The 9,651-nt window shown below is 32.7% G+C and overlaps 1 protein-coding gene across 6 annotated transcripts; it reads right to left on the reverse strand.

Moving 5' to 3' along the window:
- Positions 1 to 450: 450 nt before the first annotated feature.
- Positions 451 to 9,340, reverse strand: LOC123887479 (transcription factor BIM1). Of its 6 annotated transcripts, none has more exons than XM_045936795.1 (12): positions 8,807 to 9,340; positions 8,125 to 8,588; positions 7,941 to 8,018; positions 4,659 to 5,051; positions 3,949 to 4,054; positions 3,692 to 3,822; positions 3,258 to 3,366; positions 2,742 to 2,811; positions 2,563 to 2,658; positions 1,961 to 2,409; positions 1,083 to 1,218; positions 451 to 995 (listed from the first exon to the last, which is right to left on the reverse strand). In XM_045936795.1, the coding sequence occupies exons 2-12, from the start codon at positions 8,159 to 8,161 to the stop codon at positions 891 to 893; spliced, it is 1,710 nt and encodes a 569-aa protein (XP_045792751.1). In that variant the 5' UTR covers positions 8,162 to 8,588; positions 8,807 to 9,340; the 3' UTR covers positions 451 to 890. The 6 variants fall into 6 exon arrangements, with proteins under 6 accessions (XP_045792751.1, XP_045792752.1, XP_045792748.1 ...); XM_045936796.1 differs by having other exon boundaries at positions 1,961 to 2,412; positions 3,949 to 4,048; positions 8,807 to 9,134; XM_045936792.1 differs by having other exon boundaries at positions 1,961 to 2,412; positions 3,949 to 4,066; positions 8,807 to 9,134.
- Between the last annotated feature and the right edge of the window lie 311 nt (positions 9,341 to 9,651).

The following is a 9,651-nucleotide window of genomic DNA, read 5'->3' on the forward strand; positions in this document are numbered from 1 at the left end:
TTTCAAACAGTTATATTTGCTTTGTAGGGGGCAAGAGCCCCCATTTCATCACTATATACATATATCCATCATTGTGTTTAATATTCACTTTTCTTTCTATTAAATGTAATATTTTTAGTCATACTTGGCAAACTAACATGTTTCATTCTCAAGTCTGCAACACTGTATTTTCGAAGTAATAACCACTTTGAGCGTTATGTCAGCTTTTACGATTTTATGTTTTATAGAAAGCACCTTAATATATTGAAGAGTGTGAATGTTATATATAAATTACTCTTGCTCTCTACTCCTAACAATGAGACTTTTCACGTGTATCCGAACACAATAAAAAAATTGGTATTCCAATCTCTATTTTATTTTCGTGAGTTTCAAAAAGAAAATTAGTCTCTATAAATATGAAAATATAATAGAGCCGATCCAATAAAGGTTAAGTAAACAAACCATGAAAGGTATCTCATAGGTAATTTTTATTAGCCATCACCACAATGGAGGTGAAGCCGTAAATATTGAGCTATGGAAGGGGCCTATAACTCAAGCATAGTACACAAGACCACCAGAATCAATGTTAAAAAATATGCAGCAAATAAAAGACCAAGAGTTTACTAACTTTACAGCAATGGAAGCCTTGAATTGAATAAAAAAAACTTGTTGTATTAGTATAGAAGCCTCTCTATAATTATATATTTAGAAACTAAAAAGATGCATATTATTTTGTTGGGGGAGCCTAAGGATCCCAACAAACTAAGACACTACATGTACAGTCAATCTCATCCATGCTGGATATTAATCCAGCACAGGAAATAAATACCCCTTCCAAAAATTAATTTAAAAGGTTACCCCAAATAATTAATAAAAATTATTATAAGGAAAGAATGAATGTAAGGGTTGAATTAACTTCTGCATGTCTTTAGTTTCTTTAATGCTTGGTCAGATTTCTCAGAGCCAGAGACTCTAGAGCGTATCTTCCTTTGATTCTTAGAAGGATCTTCATCATCCTAGAGGAAAATGATTTAGAAATTAGATAATACTCCAAAATGTGGGTGCTTTAGTGTAATGCTAAAGGGAAATTAAAGCCAATATACCTTAGTAACACACATTGACATCGGTACGTTTGGTCTGATGTTTGCTTGCTTACCAAGCTCAATTTGCACTGAAATGTTAGCTTGTGACAAATCCACTCCTGAACTCTGCAAGGCTTGTGTAAGTGTATCCAACAACCTGTCCAAGTATAGAGTATTAGTACATTTACTTTGATATATGAAAATAAAAAATGCTACAAGAAATCAATGTTGTCATCCTAATTCCTAATTATAATTACAAGATTTATCATTTGCAAGCATTTGGATGGAGAGAAGAAAGTTGGATAGTTATCTATAACCACAGATAAAGTACTACAACAACAAAGAAATTTCGAATGAGTTGACTCAGAAGTTTTCCAACAATGTTCTAGGTCGATTCAAATGCTGTGCAAATATTTAGACTAATATCAAATGTTGTATAATGAATTGTTTGAATGGAATAGGGTAGATTTACAAACAATCTAAGCAGAAGACAATTAAACTAGAATATAAAGAGGGTAAGAATGATTAGAGTTATTAAGATACAAATTGAAACTATGGACTTTCCCAATCTTGCAGTTAGAGCAACATGAATTGCACAAATGCACATCGAATCAAAGAAAGGCAGTGAATTAAAGACCAAGTTTAGGTTGCATAACAAAATTCAATGACTTTGCAGCAAATTATTTCTTAACCCTCATGCTGGGGTCAATGTATATAAGTATGATATGACATTATTGGGTGATTATGGAATATGTCTTCCAATATCACCCGCTACATCTTCAATTTCCATCCACAAATGCTCCTTAGGGGATGAATCAATACCATGTCCGACACAACTTCAAAATATTTTAAAGGAAATAACTGTGTTCTAATTAAATGAGTATAAGATAAACACTCACCCTTTCGAGTACACACTTGATATGCTAATGGCACCTCCTTCAATAGTGAGCTCTTTCTCTTTCAGTTTTTCACTGGTTGAAGTCATAGCTTGAGTTTCTACTGAAGGTTGATAAATTGTGTTTTCTGCATCAGATGCTAATCTATGTCTGAGTTGAGACACTGCTCCACCTGAACCACCGATTTGGGATGAAGCGAAGAAATTTGGCTGGGAAGAAATAAGATTTGGAAGAGCCTTATTCATTATTCCAGACTGATGATCCATTGTCTTGAAGGCAGTTGGTGGTGTACTCAAGCCAGATTCTAGATTATGGGGGCCTCCATGTATTGTTGGGGAGATGGTGGTATTTTTCTCATCAATCTTTGAAGCAAACAGCAATGTTGGAGATGGATTAGGCCCACTGTTTGTGCCACGAGGTTGAAAACTCTCTGCTGGCCTGTCATTATTTCTCTGCTTTAAATTGAAAAAGGTTACAATCATTATGCTTATTATAGAAACAAAGCGCCAGACCATAAGGAGTAGATGCGCCTTGAAGGCGGTATAGAAAATTGTTTTCTTCTTTTAAATCCTTCACAGTTCAAGATAGATAAGTGTGGTATTTACCCATGGCATCAATTTTTCTGGCTCGTTATTCCAACTTTGGAATGAACCTTCATACTTATGCACCTTCTCTTGTAAAAAGTGAATGTACTCAATAACCTACAAATAATTCAGATTAAACATTAATGAGCAATAAAGCAACCATATAAAGAACAAAACTTACATCATAAGTATGAATTTACCTCTAACAAAAAAGATGCTTTGTCCCTCTTTTGATCACTGTGTGGAATAAGCTCTCGTAGCATCTGAAACCTACATGATTGATTCAAATGTTCTATAAGATGATTATGAGCAATATATTTGTTCTGATTCATGAACTATTTAATTTGGCCCGCCCAAAATTAAAACCAGGCAATAATAAAAGCATACAATGCCCTGTAATGTACCTGCTTATACAGAGCACTCACCAAAGTCCGACAATCCCAGCCACAGTAAAAGGGTGGCTGACAAGTGACAAGGCTAAAAGATCAACCATAATTCTAATATAGCGCACTTAATTGGTATTATTATTACTTTTCCTAAAAGCCATTCTTTTTAGGTACAGCTGACACCTTACACTATATCCAATAGTACGTGATTGTACATGCAGTTCATAATTAAGAAAAGGAAAGTTATTTTTAGGCCTCTTCCATCACAATTAGCAAGTGTCTCTTGTAACATCTAGAATAATTTCTATCAGCATAGTAACTAAGACTTGCCTGTCATTAATTTTGCTTCTTCTCCTCTGCTCTGTTGCAGAATGTTTTGATCTCGGTGTGTTTGGCTTTTGATCAGTACTCTTCCCATCCACTCTCACCCTTAGTTCTCCTGTAAATAATCGCCAATGTTTACCTCGTCAGAAAATTTCAAACAATTGACTTCGAAAGTAAATTAAAACGTATGTCTCAAGTAAATACTACTCACGAAACATTAAGTTAATCAGATTGGTGAAAAGGGGATCTTCAACGTTCAATACTATAAAATAAAATTTCGAAATGTAAATTTTTTTTTTCAAAAAAATGTTTGCTTGCTAATTTAACTTTTTATTATCATTGATTAATTGAACCAGATCAAAAGATTATGATATATATATTGCCATAAAGATCATTGTGCATTCTGCGGCCTTTTGAAGCACGGAGAAATCCGAATTTACCTCTTTGAGTATTATTGGAGGATTCTCTCTTGAGAAAAAAGGTTCCTTCATTTTCTAGCACTTCATCCTGGGCACAATCCTGTGCAGATTTCATCATTTCCATAAAACTCTGGTTTTTCTGTCCAGTTGTCCTGTCGCATCAAGTTCAAAAGGTCAGCATAAACAAATATATAAATAAACTATCTTAAAAGGCAACTATTCCAATTAAAATAAGGCGCAGAAACATTTAACAGAAGCTAGAGAGTAATATGACTAACTGAGATGAAGAGCGAGAGTTGAAGCTGCCATGGAGATTGTTAGAAAACGATTGAGATGTTCGCTCCGTCAATGTCCACTGCCCCAGCTTAGCAGCAGAATCTGCCACTGAACAAAGTGCTGTCAAATGTTATTTACCGTGGCAGATACATACCATGCAATCAGAATTTGATTATTTATTAATAAGTATCGAGGTATAAAATTGGTTTGGTGATTTGTAGTGAAGTCAGGGAGTTGAAGAGTTAGTACAGATACAAAATTATTAAACTGTAATTATTAACAATATATTAATATTGACCTTTATATATATATAAAAAAAAAATATCATTACCAGTATAATAGTAGTAATTAACAATGCAAGACAAGGCGGTCGGTCATTTTAGTCAGAAGGTTTGCATTTTAGGCATATAATTTGTTGGCCGTTATTTGGGCCTTAATGCCTTATATGACTGTTGCGTAATAAAATTCTTTTTCAAGGGTTAGTACAGATTGGCAGCCATGCTGTAATAATAAACTAATTTGAGTTATCTTGGGATTGGTTTATATGTAAAGAGGGTAGAAAATCTTATTATATTTATTCGGAACCTATGGGATGTTTTAAAGCACTATAAAGTGTTTGGATGTTATAATGTGTTGGATTACTTATACTCTATATTAATACTAATACTTCTTGCTTATAAAAAAATGCAAGACAAATATATTTCATGGTTACCTCCTATAATGGGCTTCTCGCCAACATTATTCTCTTTCCCTGTCTTTCCCTTTTTAATGTCAGACTCTTCCCACAATGTGAAACCGCTTGACGTATGTGAACTGCAGTTGGAGTTGTCATCGTTTCTATCTGCACTGGTTGCTTGATGCACTGTGAAAAGTGATGCTTCTGGCTTTGGAATCCTTTGATTATTATTGACGTAGGAATTAATGTGGCTGATACTGTAAGTCCCAATTCCTCCAGGTAAGATGTGCTCAACTGAAGCTGGTGTTGCTAAAGGCGGTTGATTCTGAACCACAGATGAGATTTCATCGGTGGCTTCTTCCTTGGTATCGGATTTCGTTTCTACTTGTTCTAGTGGCCGCAAGAAATCATGGGTCTTGAGGTAACTAGCTGTTCATATACATGAAAGAAAGCAATTTAAAAAAAACAAATGAAAGAAGCAAGATATAACATGTAGGTAATGGGAAGTAAAACAATTTCCTTCATATGATCGAAATAGTTTTGAAAACATAAATCTTGCAAACGATTCTGCAAAAAGCTGATGCATGTTATATATATGTAAGATAATTACACTTTAATGAAAGACAAACGGGCAGTAAACTGCGCCGCTAACTCTTTTTAGATGGCAAAACCGCTCTTAAAGGATGATGCATATGGTTTTCATTTCTAGTTAAATATGGTGCATGAAGCAAAAGACCCGTCAGCATATATGCCAAATAAGTGCATTACTGCATAGGCAAGTATTATTCCTCTTCCGCGTTTTGAAAACTATTTCTCAGAAATAGAATATGAAATTTCGTCAAGAATAAAAGAAAGAGTATACGAAATAATTATTCATCTTTTTTTTTTTGGCACACATTGCATCATCTTTAATTTTAAACATTTTTACATGTCTAATTTATCTTATTAGAGATATTCATTCTGTTCAACATTTTTTTTCTTCTGTGTTTGCTCGCTCAGTTATTTGTTTTCCTTGAGTCTTAGCTTTTGTTTTGTCGGTTTTTGGCTATTATTTTCCAAATAAAAAATTATATTTATATTAAAACACATTATTTGATCAAAACCTATTTGTCTAAAATTTTATGTATCATTTTTTTGAAACTCAGTATTTGAGAGTGAATAATCTGAATTCCAAGATTCGAGTCCGAGAGAGGAATAAGCTTAAGGTCTCATGCCTACATTCCATGTATTATACTTAATTTTATGAACTTTTTTTTTTGTTGATAAATCTTATGAACGTTATTTTAAAACAAAACCAATGATTCTTACTTTCATTTCATTATTCTGCCATATTTATTTGTTATTATTTTTAAGTTAAATATATTGAAAAAATGGAGAATAAATTTTTGTTAATTAATTACTAAACATAAACATGTAATTTTAGGCTCTGTTCGGTAAAATTAAGCTAAGTTAGCTGATAGCTGAAAAGATAGATGATAGCTGATAAGTTAGCTTTTAGCTGATAGCTGAAAAGCTAGTGGAATAAAATTAAAGTGTTTCATAATTTTAGCTTTTGTAATCATAAAATGACATAAAATTACATGATTATTTTATGTGAGTGGGTAGTTATTTTTGTGAGTTTGTAGTTTTTTTTGTTAAAAAAATAAAGAAATTAAAATAACAAGGTTAAAATTGGAATAAAAGGTAAAAAACGATAAGCTCAAATGCTACTTGAAATAGCATTTTGAAAAAAAGCTATAAGATAGTAAAAAAAACTTATTACCAAACACCTCTAATTTTATGAAACAAATTTATAAGCTACTATAATAAGCTATAAGGTAGCTTATTTGTGTTACCAAACACACTTATATGGAAATAATAATATTTCATTTTTTTTAAAATATGATCTCATATCTTGAAACAAAACAATTGAGAAATTAAAACACCAAGATATTCATCTCTTTTAAGGAACTATCACAGTTTAGGTTACAGTACATGTTACATTAACCCAGTAACGAAGATTGTACCTTCTGTTGAGTCTGTTCACTAAAACTGTTCTTATGAAAGTGCCTAAAGTGTGTGTGAGACAGAGAGGGAGTACTGCAAATAGAAAAGTGAAAGAAAGCAAAACAAGACGTCCCAATGACATTAATATAAAACAAAATTATCTTAAAAATTGTGCATTTAATATATTAAATAACATTAATTTTATTTTTTATGATACGCTTAACTAGTGTTCCAGAAGTTTAGCATGACACATAAATTAAATATTCCCCTAAGAAATAACATAATTGGATACGTTTCATTTTCATTCTCTTAATTAAGATTTTTAAAATTGGTGAGGTGAGATCATGAGAGTAATTTTACGAATGAAAATAACTTGAAAAGTACACCACACGCACACGGGAATGCCAATCCCTCCTTATCGAGCCTGGTGTGAAACGTCACATCTCTGTGAGTCACATTTCCAAATTGGGCCCATTACCCGATCCTTTATTCGACGGTGTTAAATACATCTAATTAACACTTTTCCATTTCACGTTAATTCCTTCGGATTACTGCACCATAGGAAAATTTATTTATTTTATTTAGAGAACCATTTTTATTTTATTGGTTCACCAGTCACCATGGTCAAGAGTCAAGACTCAAGACAGAGCTCAAATATTAAAGAGGTCTTCACGTTGAACCCAGATTTTTAGAGTATTTCAACTGCTTTGAGACTTTGAGTTAGTAGGTTAAAGCAATAAGATGTCTAGTTCAAATTTTCACAAAAGAATAAAAATAATAATTTAATACCTAATTTAATTTAACTTTGTATGAACTCTTTTTTTTTTTGTTGATAGATGAATGACAAAGTTATTGAAAACTCACACACAAAGTGGAGTAATCGGGGCTTGAACCCCATTAGCAATTTTGACATTACTACCTGTTGAGCTAGAATTTATGGACAATTTGAATGAAACTCTTTATCAACTAATCAACTCAATAACCTTTTCAGCTAAATAAAGGAAGACAAATTTGTTAAATATAATAAATATAATAATAATATTATTGTAATAAAATACGTAGTCCATAAATAAGATTCATGGCCCAGAATGATCATGCGATTAAATAGAGGTCACGTGCAGGAACAAACATGATGTATATAACTGCTTTAATTTACAGTTGAATTATTTGAGGGAAAATTGACCGTGATGTAGAATTTATACTACGATATTTACAACCATGATCCCCACGTCAGAGAAAAACATGGCAACAACAGAGGAAAGAAAAATCTCACACAGCCGAATCATTTTCCATAATAATAATCACCAGAAATTAAAAAACAAAATACAGTACCTTGAGCAGATGGCCTTGGATCTTGTTCTCCAGTTTGATTACTGTATAGCGACAGAAAATCATGCGTCGATTTCCTCCCTGGCGAGAAAAATATCTTAAAATCTCATCCAAACAAATTTAGATCAAATTAATAATTAACTATTAATTATTTTTTCAAAAAATAAAATAAAATCATAACTACTACCTTCGGCTCCACAAGGACGTGATTGAGGAAGCTCCATCAAAACCTGAATCTCACTTTTCTCTTCTGTTATGTAATTCAACGGAATTTTGAAATTCGGTCTTCACAAAGTTCAAATCTCATAGAACAAAATTCTGTTACTGCGTTGTAAGACTGAATTAACTTTGAGAATTCTGAAAGCTAAAACAGAGATGGAGAATTCGCTACTTTGATCAGATCGGAATTAAATAAACCGTAATTCTCTCGTTGTTAAGCTTTCTGTCTCCGATTAGTCGAAGATCGGAGACGCATTCGTTCAGTTCAGTTCACGAATAACTATGAATTCAAGCACTACGTCCTTACTCGTCAATCAAGAGCTTACAGGATCCAATTTTCGTTGCGAATTATATACGAATTGTAGTTTATACTTATCAAAAGAAGTTTTCGTCAATAATTTACCGCACAAAAGAATTTCGCTCCAAAGCTTCCTGTAAACGATTTCACAGAATCTCAAATCAGACATTACACATAAGAATCATAATTCGATTCAACTTCCATAATTCAACAAGTTCTCAGTTCTAATTATAGACTAAAACAACTCGTACTACCATAATTCAGCAAATTTAACACCAAAAAAGTAAAGATCCAAACTAAGAGATAAAGTAGCGCGCGAATTTCAACGAATTTGAAGGAATTGTTGAATTACCGTAATGATAGTGAGAGAATTCAGAAACTACACTTGAAGCAGAGCAAGATTTGGAACAGTAGCGGAAGATAGAAAAGATTCTGAGAGCGCTTATCTTTCTAATTCTAACTTGTTCTCTGTGGAACTGTATCGCGCTTTTTCGTTTAATCACTTTTGTAATCGATTCCTTTGTTACTCTGAAAACGAGCACTGCAGCGAAAGATGAGGTATCGGGTCCGACCCTTTATCTTTCTATAGAGTTTGAGAATTGATAATTGTGATGAAAGATGTTTTTATATACTTTCTCTTTGCTCTGTGTTTTCGCCATCCATTTTCATATGCTTTCTATTGTTTTTTTCTCCGTCAAATAATAAACTCCGTTTATAAACGACGTTGCGGCGGGTAACGGAGTTAAGTCCGTAATAAACGGTTTATTCTGTGCAAACGTCGCCGTTTCTTTAAACACACGGTAAGTAAACAAATGGGGAATTAGTGAAAACCTCGATTTATCTTCTCTCTGTTAACTCTATTAAAAATATTAAATTATCCTTTTCTTTTTTTATTTTTTCTATTTGCTCTTTTTATAATGCTTCGGCAATCCCCAAGCAGATGTACATTTTTAATTTTTATTTACGCTATCCGTGATCCTTTATTACGGAATTAATTTGGGTCGTGTCAGTAAAATATATCATTTGTGTCCTAAAATTTTCTTTAATCTATAAGATAAGATAAGATATGCGTTACAGTACTACGAGAAAAACATTTATCCTGTGTCCTATATCCTCTCGATCACGGTGAATGTTAAACCAATACTCTCATTCTCATCGGTTACTTTTTACTTATCGTTTTACTTACGTTGAGTTTTG

This window comes from Trifolium pratense, linkage group LG5, assembly GCF_020283565.1.
Source record: "Trifolium pratense cultivar HEN17-A07 linkage group LG5, ARS_RC_1.1, whole genome shotgun sequence".
Classification (NCBI taxonomy): Eukaryota; Viridiplantae; Streptophyta; class Magnoliopsida; order Fabales; family Fabaceae; genus Trifolium; species Trifolium pratense.

Coding starts and splice junctions, on each gene's coding strand:
- LOC123887479 (XM_045936792.1), bottom strand. CDS start 8,161: ATGGAGCTTCCTCAATCACGTCCTTGTGGAGCCGAAG. Junction 8,019..8,124: donor ACGTCCTTGTGGAGCCGAAG/GTAGTAGTTATG, acceptor TTTTCTCGCCAG/GGAGGAAATCGACGCATGAT. Junction 996..1,082: donor TGTCAATGTGTGTTACTAAG/GTATATTGGCTT, acceptor ATTTTCCTCTAG/GATGATGAAGATCCTTCTAA.